General features: G+C 43.9%; 1 protein-coding gene across 1 annotated transcript in view; it reads right to left on the bottom strand.

Moving 5' to 3' along the window:
* GRIK1 (glutamate ionotropic receptor kainate type subunit 1) overlaps nt 1-21,778 on the bottom strand; it is a 276,806-nt gene that overhangs the window by 32,946 nt on the left and 222,082 nt on the right. Inside the window, exon 12 of the mRNA XM_061629481.1 lies at nt 7,912-8,030. Within this exon, the coding sequence (XP_061485465.1) occupies nt 7,912-8,030 (119 nt within the window). The remainder of the gene's footprint in view (nt 1-7,911; nt 8,031-21,778) is intronic.

Genomic DNA, 21,778 nt, shown 5'->3' with positions numbered 1-21,778 from the left:
CTTAGGACAATAAATAAATAATTTGCATGTTATTGTTGAAAGTAAAATTCTTCCCCTACATGAAAGATTTAGTCCTGTCTATATGTTTATTGCATCTACGTTAACTGAATCCATTCCCCCTGCCCCAGTTGAAATGGGGCTGGTTCCAACTTAATGTTTGGAGCTCATTGGATGATTTTCTGAGATGATCCACTGAATGAACATAGGGGTTTTTTTGTGACAAGAGTATTAGAACCTCTTCTTTTTTTAACCAAAAAACATTTTGTGTGCATAGAGACAGGTGGGAGGGAGGGACAGAGAGGAAGACTGCTAACATGTTGGTCCTCTGAAAAAAGGAGGACCACATGACCACTTCAACATCTTCCCCAAATCAAAATGTGGGGCGTTACCTACCCTGTGGAATTCACTCCCCTTAAATATTAGACAGGTGTCATCTCTGTTATCTTTTCAGTGCCGAAGACCTTCCTCTTTCAACAAGACTTTTAAGTTGAGACCTTTTCCCAGTCTGCATCTGTGTTGGAATTGCTTTTTAATATGTTTTTAAACCTTTTTTTTAAAAAAAAAACCCAATATGTTTTTAACCTTTTTAAAAAAGGTGTCTTAAAGCTTTTAAAAATGTTTTTTAAAGATGTTTTGTTTTAATGTATTTTAAAGTCTGTTTTGATGATGTTTTAAAGTGTTTTTAGTACTTTTGTTTGCCACGCTGGGCTCCTGCTAGGAGGAAGGGTGGGATATAAATCAAATAATAAATAAATAAATAAATAAATAACATGTTATATCACTATCAGCCTTGTTTGCCCTGCAAATGCTTTCAATGCATTGAGAGAAGACAGAAATCATATTAAAATTTGCCTCGAAGCAGAGTTTTCAAATGTACCAGCAGTCACCAGTCTGCTCGTCACAACTGAGCTGACAGGTAAGCATGTTAGAAAAATCAAATGTTGATTTAAGATGCTAGCATTGGCCTTTACCATGCTTTCTTGCTTCTCCTTCCTCTTCCTGCTGCAATCTAGGGGAAATTAATAAAGTACCCACCAGCAAGCACCTAAGGGCCAAACGTAGATGTGAAGTGCATGGCTTTTGTTATGCAAATTGCAGCCACAGGGAAGCTTGCACAGCCTTCGGACTGGGGGAGGTGGGATGGGGAAGTTTACCTCTCTGTGTGTCATGATTCTCACAAAAATGGCCTTTTTGAAACTATTTGCCTTTCAAGAGAAGCCACCTCTTGCTAGGGTTGCCAGGTCAGAAGTATCCCAAAACCTGAGATTTTAGGGGCGGGCCCGAGTGATGTCATGGGGCGGGCCCGAGTGATGTCATGGGGCGGGCCCAAGTAATGTCATTAAGCATGATACATTAAGCATCAATCACAGTTGCTTGGAGCGTACAATTAAAAAAAATACCTGACTGGAAATTAAGCTAGACATCTTAGCTAAAAGATGGAGCCTAGGTAGGGAACATTTAATCTAGCCTACTTGCTTTCGGCAAGAAGGGTTTAAGTGCCTTCAGGCCAGGCCAGTCACCAGAAGGCCACTGTAGGAAGAAAGGAGCCTAGTGTTGTGGAGATGTTAGATGGGAGCATTCGGGAGTAAAGATGGATGCCCCTGAAGGCTGCAATTCTAAACACACGTACTAAGGGACTAAGCCCCCATAGAACTCAACAGGACTTACTTCTGAGTAGATATAGTTTGGATTGTGCTGTCGGTAAAGCTTGACTAGGGATCCTCTGCAAAGACACCCATATCCAAGCAGGGTTAACAACGTTTTGCCTCGAATGCCCTGCCCCTACCTGTTAACATGGCTGCTCCAGATTTCTTTAAAGATTTGACTCTTCACTTCAGAAAGAGGTTTGAAATGAGATAGTGTAAGAAGATTCTCTACTCTTTCTGTCTGCATAGATGCCCTCATCCTTCCCCTGCAACCAGCAGAAGCTCTGGGCCAGGCGAAACACAGTGGCATCTCATAGAGGACACCCTCCCCTTTCATGGGGTGTATGATTTGTCCTGGCCCAGAGCAGATTTTGGGGTGGGCACCCCCAATTACTTATTTTTCCTGTATGTCTTTTTCTTCTTTGATTTTGTATAGATGCCCTCTTCTGTGCCCTGCGCCCAGCAGAAGCTCTGGGCCAGGCGGAATGCAGTGGCATCTTGTAGAGGACACCCTTTCTTGGGGTATATGATTAGTGCTGTCCCAGAGCAGATTTCGGGGTGGGTACCCCCAGTTACTTATTTTTTTCTATGTGTTTTGTCCATTTTGATTTTGCATTGATGCACCTGTTCATGCCCCGTGCCCAGCAGAAGCTCTGGGCCAGACGGGATGCATTGGCATCTCATAGAGGACACCCTCCCCTTTCCTGGGGTATATGATTTGTCCTGGCCCAGAGCAGATTTTGGGGTGGGCACCCCTAGTTATTTATTTTTTCCTGTATGTTTTGGTCTGCTTTGATTTTGCATAGATGCCCTCATCCTTCCCCTGCGCCTAGCAGAAGCTCTGGGCCAGGCGGGACGCAGTGGCATCTCATACAGGACACCCTCCCCTTTCCTGGGGTGTATGATTTGTCCTGGCCCAGAGCAGATATTGGGGTGGGCACCCCCAGTTACTTACTTTTTCTACGTGTTTTTGTCTATTTTGATTTTGCATAATGTCCTCTTCCGTGCCCTGAGCCCAGCAGAAGCTCTGGGCCAGGCGGGACGCAGTGGCATATCATGGAGGACACCCTCCCTTTCCTGGGGTATATGATCTGTCCTATTCCAGAGCAGAGTTTGGGGTGGGCACCCCCAGCTAATTATTTTTTCCTGTATGTTTTGGTCTGCTTTGATTGTGCATAGATGCCCTCCTCCATGCCCTGCGCCCAGCAAAAGCTCTGGGCCAGGCGGCACGCAGTGGCATCTCATAGAGGACACCCTCCCCTTTCTTGGGGTATATGATTTGTCCTGGCCCAGAGCAGAGTTTGGGGTGGGCACCCCCAGTTACTTATTTTTTATGATTTTATGACATCATTATGTATTTATGATAATATCAGAAGCCTGATGATTTTGATTGCATAAATGTGTTGTTATTCTTGATGGGGAGAGTCCCCCGATCACAGTGATATATCATACAGGGTACCCCAACATATATTTTGGGGTTCAGAGACATGTTAAGTTTTGTTTGAAGTTGCTGTAGTTGTCAACTCTTCTTTTTTAGTGTTTTGAACTTTCAAGCAAATAAGGAACTGGGAACTAGGAACCAACTTCAGCATCATATCAGTTAAATAGATTAAACAGTCGCCGGGGGGGGGGCTGACGTTTTGGTGTCTATCTCTGGAACCAGACCGCCTAGAAACTATTTTTTTTAAAAATTGAAGCTGAGAGTCTGGAGATTAAGGGGTGCTAGCTGGAGAGCCCCCCCAAAACCAGAGACTCTGGCCAAAAACTGGAGACCTGGTAACTCTACCTTTTGCACAGGTGGTTAAACTCACCATCATATGAACCCAAGGCTGGCTCAGGCATCCTTGCAGCTATTTACACAGGGATGGAGCAAGACAGGCAGAAACTCTCCTGCCACCCCCATTCATCCTGTTCCCACCGCCTCCATCCTCATCTTTGTGGCAGCACTGATGTGGCCATACTTGTCTTTCCCCCTGCCATCCCCCATTTCTCCTTCTCCTCCCTGCTTCCTTTCTGCCCTTACAATGCCTCCCTCTTTCCTCTTCCCAACTCAGGGCCTCACTCTGAGGAAGGGCCAAAGGGTCCTTCCTCAGAGTGAGGCATTCTGGGTGCAGGACCCAGGAGAAAAGCTGTTTAAACATAGAAATTTTACTTTTTCTCCTAAGTTTAAACAGTCTTTTTTTGCTGCAGCAAACTCCAACTGAGCAAGTGGATGAGACCGGTGATTGGTGGTACTAGCAGCAGTAGGAGGACCAGTGGCCAACAATGATCTGAATGGGGGGGTGCTTTGGAGTGTGACAATGAGCTACTTCCCTATATCCACTGCCTGAGATGTTTGTCTCATTTCTCCTCACCATTGCTCCAACCCAGTATTTACATAATAAAAAACTGTGCACACTCAGTACATTAACCCAATTAGCATCACATCTGGTTTGGCTTCCATTTTGGGCACCAGCCTGTAGAAAGCTTTGCTAATTTTCATCAGGTATAGGAGGGGGATGTAGCAGCAAGGGAAAGAATAAGGAATTGGGCAGGGTTCTGTATTCCCATCTGTTCAGCTGAACTGCAAAAGTACATTTGCAGCCATTCACAGCTCAGCCAGCTCTGCTAATATCATATGTCTATCTTCTCTCTAACTGTAACACTCTGACTCAACTGCCAGTTCAGTAGGAACAAAGCACATGCTTAAGTGCTAATTGGAATAAAACATATATCAGCATGTGGTGAAATCCTGAGCTGGACCTAAACATTTGACATGATTTGTTCAGCAAACATTTTTGGCATTGAAGTGCTTCTAAGGCAATTATGAGAAATGTGTAAAAGAGATATGTGGCCCTGGTAGATTTATTTGTTTATAAACTGTATGCTGAACAAAAACAATAATTTTCCAAATGCTAGCTGACAAATAACATTTCACTTAATATCAATATGTGCACCTGTCCCTTTATAAAGACTGTCCTAAGAATGACTCAAGGCTCCAAGCACATTGATGTAGGTACATTGAGGGTAATCATTGGAAATTTGCTCCAATGACTTGGTGCTAAGTGGGTTTCTCCTGTTCTATTCTATGTATATATATATATTGGGAACTATGACATTCCATTGTAAATGAGATTGGTAATCTGACACATTACTTGGGCTCTGGATTGAGGTCTATATATTTATGTCTGGTGCAGAGCTATTTAAAAATTAACAGTCTGATTCACCCAAGGAGATCTGCACATAGATGCAAACTTGCATGTGTACACTCAATGCAGATATGCAGCTAATGTGCAATACTCAGCGGGATCCCATTGAACTGGCTGGATTTATTTTTTGGTTTGGATATGAATGATCATTTCAACCCTGGGTCACTAGTTGTGTAGAACTAGTTGTGTACAACAAGAAGTAGATAATGCTTATGTAGTGCAATTTTATCTATCTTTACTCAGAAGTAAGCCCTCCTGAATTTAACAAGACTTACCTCCTAGTAAGTATGTTTAGGTTTGCTGCAGCCAAAGCCTGCTATTCATTTTAGAACTGTTATCAAGTGTAACATTATATCCACTGTAATTCTTCTCTTGGCGCTCCAGCAATAAAAATTATTTTTACACACACCAACTCTTCCAGGGATGATGCCCTTACTTTTGATCTCCAGCTGATCTAGCCAGTGCAAGAGGCAGCTGCAAAGAGTGCTGATTCTCGTCTTCATGAAAATACTATTTACTAAAAGCTCACCAAAGGAATATAAATTATATAGACACTATGCAATGCCTCATTTTAATGAATATAAATGAAAATAATGACTAGCTACATATCACAGGCTATTGCAATTTAGATGAATAATCTAAAAAGTTGGCTTCCATGATAGCTGTTCGACAGCAAAACATTGGGAAGTTCTGATGGTTTCCACTCTTGCAGCTAATTTCTAACTTCTCTTTCTTCTCTTTGATTTTCTGTCATAAGGAAAGTCAGCTGCTCATGTTAAACAGAAAGTGTGTATTTTACTTTTTTTAGATTTGGTTCTGGTGAAAACTGATGATCTTGTAAAGTGTCAGTGGACACCACCACCAACTGTCTTATCCAAATAAGTTGAAGGCAGGCTATTGGCTCACAGAACCATGATAGCTTACAAATTTTGATTGCTAAAGGTGCATACCTTTAGACCTACTAACTTTGGGTAAAATACAGATCCTTTTAAAAGATTTCCAGGGGAAATGAATTGCACCCTTTTGCCCCAATCCAGAACTCCATGCAAGCTCTAATGCACACATGAAGCTCTTCTATGTGTTACTTTCCCCATCCATCTTTTGGAGGAGAGCAGACCTTCACATGCATGGCTTTATTGTTGCCTCATTCATCCCAGTGAAGTGTACAAGCTAAACACTTGTGAGTTAGAAGTTCTGTATGTGCATCAGAATTGTGGAACAAGCAGAGAACTGCTCGATCAGAAGATTTACTTCAGCGGACTTAACATTCAGAATATGTTCAACAACCTGACACTACAATACTATATATGTCTCAGTCACTACTCAAAATAAAGTTTCATTGAGTCAAGGAGGTTACTCCCAGGTAAGTGACATGGGACTGCAGCCTTTGACTTACTCAATTTATAACACCTTCTGTTTTAAGCAACATGCTGTACTCACTTCAGAGTAATTTCATGGTCATTAAATAAACTAGTAAGCAGAGTGTCATGGTCTGTGTAGATTTCAATACATTTTCAATTAATTTGCCAAGTATTTTGGTAGACTTTTAAAGAAAAGATGCAATATCTGGACTGAGAACTTAAATAAGAGGTGTGGGGAAATAATTCTATTATCAAGAACCAGAGTCAGAGACAATACTTGCTGAAGACTCTCTAGTGCCCTTTTATGGCAGACATGACAGCCAATCCTGATCCAGACTTTGCTCACGCTCTGTAGAAAAGAGAAAGTCTGATCATCGCATTTTAAAATTTAATAAACCAGTTGCTCCCAATCAAGCACAAGCAGCTTCTGTTAACACGAAAGAGCATAACAATAGATGCAGAGGTTAGCAACCATTCATTGCTTGTTCAAACTTTACATGATAACAGTCCACACGTACCACAAGTTTGTACATGGAAACATTTGCTTCGACTTACAATTTTTCTAAGCTTCTTCAAAGACAAGCAGAGTCTGGTTGGGGCTGACTGTCATGTACCCAAGGTAGTGGTAACTAGTAGGCACAACATCCCGCAGTTTGCTGTGGATGATGGTAAACTCCATGGCACACTATTAAGAACACAAAGTATCTGGGCACTTGCAGACATAAAGCAGTCACAACACATGCCTGCCAGAGACTGTAAAACCTTAGTCTGTGCTTTACTGACTAACTGAGACAAAAAGCTGATTTGCCAACTGATCTTGGATAGAATCCATTCTAGAAGTACATCTATGCTCGGTGCCCTCCTACCTTCCCGTAGCCCAAGAAATGTCTGATGGACCACAGGGAACAGACTAAGCCAAATTCCCACTGGTGTTAGCAAAATGAGGCTTCTGAAGATGTTTTGTTCAATTTGTACTGAACCCCAAATTGTTATTAATGGGAGCCTCAGAATGAACACACCATATACACACATGGTCAGTATATGCACCAGGCTGATTCTTCGCGACAATTGCACCTCATTTTCTTTCATTGTAAAATGAGCACCTCTGTGCAGCTCCCAGAATCAGCAGCTGTTAGAACGTTGTGGGTGTCAAAGGCTGGATGCATTTACAAGACGCAAAAACCATAAAGACCTGCAGAAAAGTGATTAATTAAGTTTGGGGATTTTTAAGCAATAGAAGTTTGACAAATGCTCATGAAATAATGATTCCAACAATCATTGGGCCCTTTTTAAAAAACTTGCTGTGTCTATTAATGCTTTAAAATGGTATGGAGTCTAATTAATAGAGCTTTTCCTTCTATAGTTTGATTCATACAGATGACTATATTCAGTGAAAACAACACCCATGCCATCTTGCTCTTTAGATTTTGCCTATTTAGACACAACCATGTGATATATATATAAACAATATTTTGTAGTTTATTGTATGCTTTCCCTCCTTAGTTCTGTAGATTTTGGATCACAAAAAGTGCCAGGTTATTTTCTTTCCCAAACCTGCTTTTTAATTGTTGGTTTATGCACATATTCTGCTGTGCGTCTCCTGTCTAGATCAGGTTTTACAGTATATGCTAAAGCAATAAATGGTGGAGTTTACCAGCACGGAAGCCCTTGAGCAGACTGTGGGACATGTGCAGTAATGATGTGTAACCGGTGTACCTTGCTGCATGAGAGCTCCAACTCCAAACCAGAAACTATTAAGTAAAGTAAAATTGTTTTCCACCACATCTGAGTCAGGGTTGCACGGGTGGGGGTTATACCACTCATAGGGTGTAAACCTGTGATAGTTAACAGAAACAGTTTGTAAACATCAGGAAAAAAATACAGACAGCACCAGCAAACCTGCTGAACTATGCACAGAATGCCAAGATTAATGAGGAAAATTAAAAGGGGGGAAATTAAGGCCATATTCATAAATGTACAGCCACAGCGTGAAAATTCCAAAGCAGCTTTGCAATGCAGACAGCAGGTTTTAGAGCTCCTTTTCAGTCACAGGCTTCATTGCATTAACTATAATTGTACTTTGATTCTTAGCTTGACTATATGCGTATAGTGCACCTTTCAAAGATAAGGAAAACTGCTTCCACATAATTGCTTCCCAGGTTGCCTTTGAACTGTGATAGTTTTGAAGACACTTCTTTGTGATGCAGTGAAGACTATTGTCCCTGTCCAGTGATTTGTTCTTGCCAAAGGTGCTCCAATTTACTCACAGAGTTCCTCTTGTTGGCAGTGAGATCTCATGCCTGTCTACTCAGATGTAAGTCCCATTGCTCCCAGGTAAGTGATAGAAGATTTCAGCCTGAATGGCTTGATTTCAGGAGAAGGAACTGATCTACATAAATGCTTGGATCATTTACATGAAATGTAGAAATGTGTGTATTTGTGGTACCTCAGATCTCTGACTCAGTATTAGGGCCAATGCACACTTTATACTGCAGCTGTGGTTGCCAACTGAACACCAGGATTTTGCTGCCTATATATGTACATTATGAAGGGGTGAAACATCCCCAAATACTTGAGAATATCACCATGGTGCACCCTTTTCTTATTTGGAAATACTCTTCTCATCTTTATTGTACAGAAAAACACCAGATATACACTGCAAATTAGTGTGAATGAGCCCTTAGATTTGGTTAGAAATAGAACTAGATCCAAATCAAACAACAACAAGGTCCAGATCTTTTGTTGTTGTTGTTGTTGTTGTTGTTGTTGTTGTTATTATTATTATTATTATTATTATTTAGATTTATATTTTGCCCTTTCTTCCAGTAGGAGGTTCATTTGGGTGGACTTCACTATCTCAGTCTAACCTAACCTAGAGTTGTTAAGAATTTAAAAGAGTTATTAATTATAAAGCACCTTATACCACTACCAGCATTTTGCCTAAGAAGTATAGGGGGAGGGCAGGGATTGAACCAGGGTCCCCATCAAGCAGGCACCGTACCCCTAGTGCCATGCGTCTACAACAACCCCGCAATAGATGTTCTCAACTGGGCTGTAGTATAAGCCATGCCACCCAACTGAACACTCTATCGGCTAACCCCAAAGACTAATCCAGTCCCACCAGTATATATTATACTCTAAGGGCTGGGACCTTTAGCATGAACAACTTGTGAGAGGATTGTGCCAGGTTAAGCACCTGCTCCCTCCCCCTCCCCCGCCACTTTTGGAACTTGACTTCCTATCTTCCTACACTTTCTACCTCTAGCCCTTCTGCTGAGTGCTGCTTTTCAAAATTGACCCTTGCTTGCCCAACACTGTGCTACTTACTTTGGCTCCCCCATTGGACTGAGAGGCAGCTTCCCTATGTAGATGGAAACTTTGATCATTTGTGGTATGGTTCCCAATTGGCCCTGCAAGGCTGTTAATGTGTAAAGCAGTGCATGCACAGTGCAGGAGCACTCACACTTTAGGTTGTATGTAGCGCTAAGGCAATTATTCCATCAGCGCAAGGATTTCTCCCTCTCTTTCCTTCATGCGCCTACTAAGTCTTGGGGGGGTACCCCCCAACCATCCAGAGCAGATTTGGAGATGGCATTGGGGGAAGAAAAATGGGAAGCCCCATTGCACTAGTGTTAACTAGCACTCATGCAAAAAGTTAGTTGAATACTGCCCATATATCCCAAGGGTACCAGATTCAAAGTTCTCCCTGCCTCTTGCACCTATGTTATGCAAATATGATAGAGCAGTTCTACAGACAGAAATCTATTTCTGCTTGTAGATCCATGACATGTGTTTCTAGAAATGAGATTACTAATAAATATTTGTTGAGATTGTGAAGGAGTTCTGGGATAATGTCAATGCTCAAGTATTACAGAGGTCTATGGAAGCAATTATAAACTATCCTTTTGCAAAAGGGTAGTCTCAATTCTTGCAGAAAATGGACACTATGTCCTATTGTAATCTACAAAATACTTCACAAAATTATTTTAAGTCTGTCCTAGCTACTGAGCCCTGCCTGTTGTGGATTGTCACAGCTGTAGGAAGTACTTTTATTGTGATGTTTATGAATATGACTTCAATTGATAATGCCATGCCAGTGCATTTTAATTGCTGTTTTAACAATATAATTAAGCTTTGAATTTATGCACTCTTGCAACTAGAGTGCTGTGCTAGGCTTGAAGCAATGAACACTAATAATGAAGGCACTAATTGAAACAGTTTTAAGTTTAGGATGCTCTTAGCTAAATAATACCATCAACATTAGTGCAATAGGTAATTTAAAAAAACTGTGACACAAGATGCAGGATATAGATTCAAGAAAAAAAACTGCATGCATTATAGAAAGCGCCATTAAAAAAACCCTGCAAGCCTGTGAATTTGAAATACAAGACTAACGTAAATTTTTTATGCAATAAGAGCAATGTGTCTAATTTTTCTTAGCATGAAGGCTATGCCTACATTCCAGGCAAGATTTATGCCTGTTCATATATGGCAGTTTTGACTATATTGACCTGCTGGCTGTCCCTTCCTATTCATTGCCCTACTTAGGCTGTGAGCATACTAGTCGCCTGCAGCAAAGCACACCTGGAGGGGGAACAGGTTGATCTACTGATCGGTTGTGAAATCTCTTTGAAGCAGATTAAAAAAAAAAGCACTCAAGTTGATCCTGCTAAGTTTTACAGTAAAAGGGGTGAGGTTTGACTAGTGCCATGTGCCTGTGTTTTCCGAAAAGAGAGGTGGAGACACTGCAGCTGGCAGAACAGTAAGTGTGTCTCTACCCTTAGTGTTGCTTCCTGCTGCCTCCAACCACCATTGCTACCTCCACCATTATTTTCAGTCAAAGATGCTTGAGTTTACATGCTAATTGTACTAACAATGGCCACAACAGGCAACACTGGCACTGGGTGGAGGTCTCTCAGGAGTAGAAGATAACGAATGGTAGGCAACATGCAGGAAGGGGTGTAGCTGGGGAAACAAAGTCACCCCAACTGAATCCTAAAACCTGAATCTAAAAATTAACCCAAGCCTCTCTTTAGTGTGGCACTTTATATGTATATAAACTGTATTGGTTTCAGCAAAATACATTAATGAGCAAATGCTTTTAGAATCGGGGATTTGTTCCTATTTTGGTCTATAATCTCACCCCCCACTATTACATAGATCTCCAGATACCCAAGCATAATTTACTGTATTGTAGAAAAGCAGTTTATGTGCCGTATCTGGAATTTGTGGAACAAATGATGCCTAGGCCCTGTCTTTCACACGGAGTTTTGCATTACAGACATGAAGGATTTCCACTGAGCACAAGGAGCTGATAGTTTGTTTTAAATACTGATGTAATGCTGAATGGAAAGAGTTGCCTTCAGGCCTTGTCGGTACAGATTCACTCCACTTACATTATGTTGCACATTCTGTTGCATTCCCTGTCAGCTGTGGGTCTGACCTACAGGAAGTGGAAGGCTGACCTACAGGACTTAGATTTGGTAAGCTTTATTAATTCAGTCTTGGTTCCAGGTCAAGTTCACCTTGATCTGGAAGTTGGAATCCATATTGGATCAATTGCATTTACTGAAAACATGTTTATCAGTAGAGTTGGCAGGCAGGGCATGTGGTAACTTCCACATTATACTAATCCTAGAAGAGTATTTTCAACCATAGGGGACCATAGAACAAAGTTATTTCAGACAGATGCATCTGGCAAAACTGCAATATATCTTTTTCTGTTTCCTTAATCATTATTGCTGTTTTTAGCTGTTATTTCCATTCTAAAAAGACATCAACCCGAGGTAGTATTAGCAGTTTGCAAGATTCATGGAAATAATTGTTATATAGTTATGAAAATATTTTTAAATAAAAGATGCAAACATCCTTTAAATATTGAGAACAAATGGCATTTGAAACCTAATCCAATTCACCGTCCTCTGTTCACCTCAGTGTAAGCCTGAGGCTCTTAACATATTGTGTAGGAGCTCGCCTTGAAAGAAATGGATCAAACTGGATTAAATTCTAATTCTACTGAAGTCAGTGGCTGCAGCCAGGCACAATATTATGCATACAAAATATCCTTTAGAAACATTAAGAATATGTTAAAACCATTTGCAAGGCTGCAAGCTATGGCACAACATCCCTTCCTTTTCTTAGACTTTAAGGCTCCCTCACAGAATCTACCACTTGATGCCCCATTCTACCAAAAGCATAGGCATGATGTCTAAAGTTTTCCAATTTTGTCACAACAAATATGCTCTCTAGGAAAAGAACCAACAGTCACTCCACATATGTGCATTAATGTTCTATTAATACCGCATTCAGTGTTAAAAAGCGAAGCATTTCTGCTAGGGTTATACAAGCAATATAGCAATGGCTGCAAATATGCAAGTAAGAAGAGACTGTATTGCTCAGATTTATCTTCTTAAAATGGATAACAAGTTGTTACTGTTACTGAATGTTACACAAATATGTTTTATATTACAATGAATTAAAAAAATAAAAAACATCAAGAAATACAATCACCCAATGTGGTCCTTTTTTTATTATTGAGAAAGGCCGCCAAAAGAATCCCAAAACAAATTTCTTCTAAAATTTTGACATTATTAGAAACAAATGACTTTTTCACTTGTATTGCACTGCTTTAATTGTTTAGGCACTTCATGCAGAAAACTATTTGTGAGTGAAGGGGCGAAATAAGACAAGGACACATCAGCTTGGGTTGAACAAGGGCCACTTTATTAAACTATACAAAAAAACCTTTTAAAGTGACCTGCAGAGGGAAACCTAGGTGCGGAACTATCTATAAGCAAGCATCTTGCCATACAGCTCACGGGCGACCAGCCCCTGCTTGGGACAAGGGCAAGCCCCATCTGCTTACCCCTTCTGCCAGCCACACCCAGTAGGTGAGTAGGGGGGCCTTCTCAGGTCACCACCCCCCGGGGCCGCACAACCCTCGGGTGGATGAGTTAAGTTGGCCCCAAAAGCAGCCCATATCCTGCCCTCAAGCCGCAAAGCTCTGACAGACAGGCCTCTGGAACTGCCAATCACCTCCAAAGGTGCCTAAGGGGGCTACCGAGCTGTCCTTACCTATTTCCCTTTCCACACCTTCCCACCACAAAAAGGGGACAAATCTCTATTTAGTCCCCTTTTACCCACTGCTGAGAAGCACCTCTCGCAGACACCTCTGCAGGTATGCCAAAAAGACATTACCTGCGTCAGACAGGTGAACGCCATCGGCCCTGTACAGTTCACCCATCCAATGCTGAATGCAGGGTGTGAAATAGCCAACCCCCCATGCCCCAGAATAGCCAACCAAATTTGCTGGTTGACCTTCTTTCGTGCTTGGTCCATCCCTATCGGGCTCCAGACACCATGCCAAATCCTTCGCGGGAGTATGTCTGACCAAAGCCGACGTACCCAAGGCCGACGTTGCCTTATTAACTGCATGCCATGCATGCCTGCCAAACTGAGGGCCATGCCCTTTCGTTGCAACTGAGAGCCATGCCCTTAAGTAACCGAGGCCATCGTTGCCTCCTGAACTGCATGTCCACACATGCCTGCCAAACTGAGGCCCATGCCCTTCCGTTGCCTCCTGAACTGCATGTCCGCACATGCCTGCCAAACTAAGGGCCATGCCCTTCTGTTGCCTCACCAACTGCATGTCCGCACATGCCTGCCAAACTGAGGGCCATGCCCTTAATTAACCAAGGCCATCGTTGCCTCCTGAACTGCATGTCTGCACATGCCTGCCAAACTGAGGGCCATGCCCTTTAGTAACCGAGGCCATTGTTGCCTCCTGAACTGCATGTCCGCACATGCCTGCCAAACTGAGGGCCATACCCTTCCGTTGCCTCCTGAACTGCATGTCCGCACATGCCTGCCAAACTGAGGGCCATGCCCTTCCGTTGCCTCCTGAACTGCATGTCCGCACATGCCTGCCAAACTGAGGGCCATGCCCTTCCGTTGCCTCGCCAACTGCATGTCTGCACATGCCTGCCAAACTGAGGACCATGCCCTTAGGTAACCGAGGCCATCGTTGCGTCCCGAACCGCATGTCTGCACATGCCCGCCACCTGAGGGCCTTGCCTCAAATACTGAGATCATTCCCAACTTGAGGAATGACCACCACATACGGAGATGTCCGCACTGAACCAAGCTGGAACAAAGTGGGTAGGAGCCCGTCCCAAAGTATTCCTCGCCAGCCAAGCCACCACACTGCAGCCTATTGACTGAGGCCTAACTGTAAGCCCAGGATAGGGTGCGCAGCTGCTCCATCCCTGTCCAGCAACATTGCCGGTCCATCAATGTTATACAGGTACAACTCCCTTCCATGGAGACATCTGATTGCTGGAGGGCCCGTCAAGACAAATCTCCCTTGGATCCGGCCACCACCTCACCTATCCTAAAAGCTCCAAAAACCAGCATAAGGGCTGCCGCCTGGAATAGTCTGGCTTCATAGCTTGAGGAGCATGTTTTTCACTGGCCCACCATACTCAATAAAATGTCCCGTGAGAAAGGGCAACGGGGATTGAGAGTGGCAGGGTGTTCTCTAGCCCACCCAGCTAACATATGGCAGACTCTAAAGTCCCTGGAATGTGGGGAAATCAGCCTTTTCCTCGAAGTGCTTGGACTGAGAGGCCCAGTCTCCAGCCATTCACTCGGCAATCCCAGCAGGTGACTCACTGAATAGGCCACTCTGGCACATAGTCCTTGCCGGCCCAGAAGTCCTGGGAAAACCCCTTCCTGCATTCTGATAGCTGTTGAGCATGCTGGGGTGACAGACCGGCTTATGGCCATCTTTGACTCTGCTCCCCAATCTCCCAATGTGCGGTTGCACACCACAGCTGAACCGCTCCACCTGAGTCCATGACAGCACCTCAATAAAACAGTGTCAATACTCTACTTACCATGCCCCAAAAGAAAACATTAAAATCTTGGCACTAAAGAACAAAGGAACAGACAAGGGCCATAACCCTACCGTTCTGAAATAGAAGGAAGTAACAGACCTGTCCCATGACCATGTTATCCCACTAAAATGGACGGGAGAGTTCCCAAGCCTCACTGCCTATAAGTCCAAGCCTGCAGCCAGCACAAAACCCCTGATGCATCAACGGACTTCCAGTTCTACATCCCAGCCCTACCTAGAGATGCTATGGACCTTCAGCCTGCAGTTCAGAGGCTCTAGCCCTGAGCTATGTCACGTAATTCTACAGCAAGTTAGTTAGTTCTTCCCCAGGAGTGTGGGAAAACTAGACCAAATGATTTGGGCCAGAATATAAAATGTAACCTGCAGTTTGGCTCTAATTTCTTGATCAATATTTGATCACTACAAGCATTAAATTATTATACAGCCACAAACCTGAACCTGTAGTAAGGCTGTGGAAGCCCTGCTACGACCTCATAAACCACCGGAAAAGACCTCTAATACCTGGAGGGCAGACAAGAAACACTTTCTTGGCCTAACTGGCATGAAGCCCTTACTGACTGACCACATGAGTATGATTGGTGGTGAATTAGGTGGTATGCCCAGGAAGGTTAACACCGGGCAGGATGGTCCATTGACACAGCCATTAAGATGAACCAGTTACATAGCCATAATCTGTGACATCAGGTGTTAACATGCATCCAAATTTTTTACCCTCTCGTCCCGACAGCCCCTTCAAGGAAGGAGCTGAAGTGCTCCGTGCGAGAATAGAGCAGCCTATATGTAATGCTCTACCTCATAGAATTGACTGAAAAGGCAAAAACCCAGCAGCTATAAATCCCTGTGTAAATACCCACAGTAGATGAAAAAACAGATTAGATGTCATACCTTCCCATAGGCAGTGCATTAACTAACTGGTAGGAAGCCATTACTGATTGGCATTGCGACTATGTCCAAGACAAATTTAAGAGTGCAGGCCCTTAAGGCACGCCCTGAGACTACAATATGGGATCCAGAAACCGAAAGAAAACCCCATAACAAAACAAACCTCCCCAGGAACTGGGCAGTCTGCAAGCAAGGTCCCAGTAACAGGGAGGAACGCTTTCCTTGAGCAGCTACTGCTGGGTGCTTCTCCTCCCTGCTGTGAGGGCCACTTTCTTTCACATAAAGAAAGGAAATAATTTATGAGTAAGCACACTTTCCCAGCCACCATTTTAGTGCAGCTAACCCAGTTCCCCAAAGCACAGATACTGGAGATATGGCGCTGCCACCCATATTTGGCCGACTGCAGCGGCCTCCCCCTTGTAGGCTTCCAAACACCTATCATAATAGATGTCCAAAATGCAAAATTAACATCCTATATCCCTTTCTAGTAAATGATATCATAAATCCAAGAGCAGCAGATGCTGAAGATGTGTTGCTGTCACCAGTATGTGGCTGTACTATAGCAGGTTTTCCAACACATATCAAAATAGATGAGCCAATGCAACAGTTGCACGCTATATGTAATTCCAGGTAATGATATCAGAAGTCCTAACTAAAATGTAATTTCAGGTAATGATGTTTCGTTGTTGGTGCCACAATCCTCAGTAAAGGGGGGAAGAGTCTGCCTGGACCTTAAAAGGCAGCCCTATGTCAATAAGAGTCTAAGATCCTGTAATATGAGGGATCTCTATTAGGCAAATCGGGCTTTCCTCTTTATTCCTATTCCCCAATCAATATGATTACCATCTGCTAAACTTTCCATTCCTAACTAAATTCAGGTAAATGCCTCTTCTGTCTCAGAGTGAACAAATAGCCTGAAATTAACACTTGGAATGCAAAAGGATCGCTCACTTAAGATACAGCGATTGAGACATTTTCTAGCAAACTGTTATCTCCGCCCTTATTATCATATAACTATGAAAGGCCCAAAGGCTAAAAAGGCTCACTAGGCCCCACCAATATACTAGTATGTAGTATAATAATCATATAATTAAGTACTTCAAACCTCATACATGCCCGGGCCTAGCACGAAGTTGTACCTATGCCTGGGCCTAGCAAGAAGTCATAAGCCTCACGAAAGAGCTCTGCCATCACATCATGCATCCACCCTGTAATAATATAATAAAGAACCAACCTGTGTATATCATCAGGGGGGCTAAGCTAGATAACCTGCGGGGGTGGGCAATCCTCCCCCTATGTCTGGGCCTAGTAAGAAGTCATAAGCCTCACAAAAGGGCTCTGCCATCACATCATGCATCCACCCTGTAATAATATAACAAAGAACCAACCTGTGTATATCATCAGGGGGGGCTAAGCTGAACCTGTTGGGGGGGGAGTGCTCAGAGGGAATTTAAACTAGAAGGATTAGATACAATTTCTTTTGTTCGTCCCTTTTATTCTGATTTATTTTTAATTTCCCATTATGTGCATGAGTCTGTCTTTAACCAGTGTATTAGCATGACTATATTTAATTTTGTTTGCATATCCAGTATAGTCTCATTTATTTTTAAACTTCCTGTGTCTTTCTTTTAACCAGCAGCAGCACTAACGTCACGCTGCTCAATAGAAAGCCTCAATCAACCCCTCCACAACTGCTAGGTGGGGGGGTATTGGACGTGCCGCTGCTAGGCCCCACTACGAGGCCCACTGGTCAGGCCCCTTTACGAGGCCTGCCCCAGTCGCAGCCACGCCACAATGCTACCACCCACAGCTGTTGGGGCTCCCAAAACCCCCTCTGGGGGTAACAAATTAGGCCTAATATGCCCAACCAACGCCGACTGTCCTGCAGCTTTCTCTGCTATGTCCCTCGTCGTCCTCTCGTCGCTCGCTGAAAGAGGAGGTAGGAGGGGCAGCCTGGCCTTAAATAGGCCCATGACCCCTCCCCTCCCTGCCGCACGTCACACACACATAACGCTGTGACACACAATGTTGCCCTTAACGAAGATGGCCGTGTGCCACTGGACTTTATTAGTTTGAATTAAAAATGTATTTTGCTTATGTTGCTTTAAAGTAAAAAGTGCTAGGCCTGTTTGGAATTGTAGCACAGTAAACTGACAGTTAACTTGCTTGTGTGTTAATTTGCTGACAGTTAATTTACTTGTGTGTGTGTTAGAAGAAATGCTAATTTGCTGACTTGCATTAACATTGTTTGTTTAAAACTGCGTTTGCAAAAATAAGGTCTCAGGCTTTTGCTGCAATGTCCAGCTGTACTGTAGAAAAGTATCAAAAGTTGTTACAGTTACAAGGTTAAAATGAGCATAACAAGTGTGAAAAACAAGTCCAAATATGGATTTAGGAAGAGAGGGGATGTTACCAGAAGGAGATGGGCAGAGATTAAAGTGATGTAAATATGATCATAATGATGTGTGCATAATTAGTAAAACAAAGGTGATAAAAGACTTGACTGTGCCTAGTTGAGTCAGAACTAGCTTGCTACTTCTCCATGTGCACATGTTAGCAATAAAGATACTCCTTCTCCATCTTTGTTTCGTCGTTTCTGAGACTCTATTGGGTGAGTATCTGGGAGCGGACCCCAGCCACTAGGACCCCAAAAAGGGGGCTAGGGCAATTTGTTTACAACAAACTGGCGACGTTCCGCCGGGACTCATTTCTTTGGCGTTCCTCTTTGCCTCGGATGTGGTCTCTACAGGAGGTTGGGGAAAAGAGCGCTCCAGGCTATCTTCAGCCTGCCCAAGCCTGTGGGAGCGGATCGGGGCGACGAGGTATCGCCATAATGACTCCCTTTTAAAATCGAAACAAGGTTGGAGCGGAGCAGGGGATTGAACGTTCCAATGTTCCTGGTTGGCAGTGGTAAGGAGCCCAGTGGGCTTAAATGTGAAGAGAGTGGTGTGTGAACGTGTGTGTGTGTGAGACAGGGCGTATCCGCAGCGGTTTACCCTGAAGTGAGAGCGGACCTCCAGTAGTGCGTTTCCCACGTCCTCGTGAGAGGCTGGGCCACGAACAGAGGGAAGCGGGTGTCGTAAGTCATCTGTCTGTTGTTTCGTCTTAGATACTTCCCCTGGTAGAAGGCAGGTAGGCTACCCGAGTGTCACACGTCGTCTGCAGAGGGCAGAGGGGACTGGGCACGGGAGAGATGGGGAAAGGTGCTTCGAAGCAGGATGGGACAGAGGGGACTAGACACAGGAAAGTCAAGAAAGGGTCTGGAAAGAGTCAAAAGAAAAAGGGCGATTGGAAAATGACCCCCCTTGAATGTATTTTGCAAAATTTCTCTAGGTTTAAGAAAAGTGTTATTTCTTCTGGAGGGCCGGTCCCGAATGAAGAACAATTGTTAACATTTTGTAATGAAGAGTGGGTGCAGCTGGGTATTCATTGGCCGCTGGGAGGGACGTTTAACATTACAAGGGCTCGGCAGTTGGAAGCCACCCTCTATGAAATGCTGCCAGACGAGGCAACCTCATGGTGGTATGCTAGGGGGTGGAGAATCATCTGCCTAGATCCACCACAAGAGTGTGCGCTGGAAATGGCCTTGGCTCAATGCCAAATTAATAAGGGGAAGAAATTGGAAATAAAGCCCCCAGTCCTCCAGGCAGAAGAAGAGGAATGGCTGGTTTCGCCTATGGCTCCACCTCCGGCCATTCCTTTGCCAGTACCACCAGTATCACCAGCACCATCGCAGGCAATTCAGCCACCACAGGTGGTCCAACTGCCATCAGCCCAAGTTGTGCTACCCACCCAAGCTCAGGCTGTGCCATCAGTTCAAATACAGCCCCCAACGTATCAGCAGTCTACTGTCTCGCAGACCCAGTCCACTAGTTTTGGAACTTCTTCTGGAACTGCAGTAGCGCTCCAAGACTTAAGCCAATCACCCATTGCTGGAACTTCATCCGGAACTGCAGTAACATTCCAGGATTTAAGTCAATCTTTAGGGTGGATAAGACAAGAATATGATGTTTTGGACCGTTATGCCTATTCTGTAGTACAAAGCCAGGGTTTAGGAGCTTCGCCCCAAATGATTAACCCATGTCTCCAGATGATTGAGGAAGTTAGGAGGGAGAATCAAGGAGTGGATGGACACACCTTGCGGAGTGGGCGAACATATAGTTCCACTCCCATGGGTAGAGATGCAGGCAGAAATAACCCTGCACCAGAGGATATTTTGGCCGATGCCTCTCACTTTATGGCACCAATGCGAGAGATGCTAGATGGCCAGGGACAAATTGCCTATGTACATGCGCCTTTTACCACCTCTGATTTATATAATTGGAAAAATCAGATGCCAGGCCTAAGAGAAGACCAACATAAACATTGTCAATTGTGGGAAACTATTTTTGCTAGCCACCATCCTACTTGGGCGGATATACAGACATTGATGAATACCCTTCTCAATTCAGAAGAAAAGTCATTAGTACTCTCCCAAGCCACGGCTCTTGCATTGGAAGAGCAGAGACAAGGCGGCAATGCACCTGGTCTAGCCCCGGTACATGTTTTACCGACTCAGGAACCTCGTAGATGGATTCAAACCCCAGGAGTAGGAGCCCCTGAGATTACTAGGTATAAAAGACTGATTTTATATGGACTTAAGCATGCCATCCCCAAGCCAATGAATGTGGCAAAATTATATGAAATTCATCAGGAGAAAGAGGAAACTCCCTCTTCATTCCTTAATCGCCTTACCACAGCTATGTGAAGATTTACTACCCTTAATCCAGAGGCTGCTGAAAATCAACGGCTTTTAATTTCCTTGTTTATTGGCCAAAGTTCTTCGGATATTCGGAAGAAATTGCAGAAGGTGGAAGGAGTTATGGGGATGGGACTTGGGCAGATAATAGACATTGCGTTCAAGGTCTATGTAAATAGGGATGAAGTAAGAAAGAAGGAAGAAGGAAAGTTGATGAAAAAGCAGTGCAGCATGCTTGAAAAGCAACGCGATCTGATTGCGGCAGTGGTTGGTGTAAACCAAAGAGACAAGGAAAGAGGGCCAAGGATGAGAATAGAGAAGGACCAGTGTGCCAAGTGCTTGAAAAAAGGTCATTGGGCGAAAGACTGCAGAAATGAGAGGGTTCCTAGGGCCCGTCAGGATGAGAGAAGAGGCCTGTACGGCTATAGAGAGGTTCCTGGCTCTCGGGACAACTATAAGGAACCCAAGACAGTCTTAAGTTCTGATCCAAATCCACCTCATGCCCGGATCGCAGTTGCTAGAGGGCAGGAGGAGGAATCAAAATGAAGGTGGACAGGATATGAGGGCGGCTCGTGGGAAGAACCATATGTGTCCCTTACCTTGAATAATTCGGCGGTCCAAGGACTAGTGGATACAGGAGCGGCCTTCTCTATGATTCCACGAGCAATGTCCCGTCTACCCTTGACCCTCACTAAAGAAACTAAAGATGTAATGGGAATAGAAGGACAGCGTCGTCAAGTCCCTTTGTCCCAACCCATACAGGTACACCTTCCAGGGATAGAAGATAAACGACAGTATTTTACACATCAGTTTTTGGTTTCGGATGGCTGCCCCATTGCAATATTTGGAAGAGACCTTCTAGCAAAACTTCAGGCCCAGATCACTTTTAGAGGAAACACCTTGGAAGTAGTGATACCAAAGCAGCAAGAATGCGCTTTTCAAATGATCTTAAGGGGGGAGCCAGGGGCCAAAGAGAAACAACAGTGGGAGGCCCCAGAAGGAATCCACCCTGATGTTTGGGCCAGGAAGAATAATCCTGCTCGTGCGGT

The sequence above is a fragment of the Rhineura floridana genome, chromosome 5 (genome assembly GCF_030035675.1).
Source record: "Rhineura floridana isolate rRhiFlo1 chromosome 5, rRhiFlo1.hap2, whole genome shotgun sequence".
In the NCBI taxonomy this organism is placed as follows: Eukaryota; Metazoa; Chordata; class Lepidosauria; order Squamata; family Rhineuridae; genus Rhineura; species Rhineura floridana.
The sequence above is the reverse complement of the archived record's forward strand: the minus strand, read 5'-3'. Positions and strand labels throughout refer to the sequence as shown.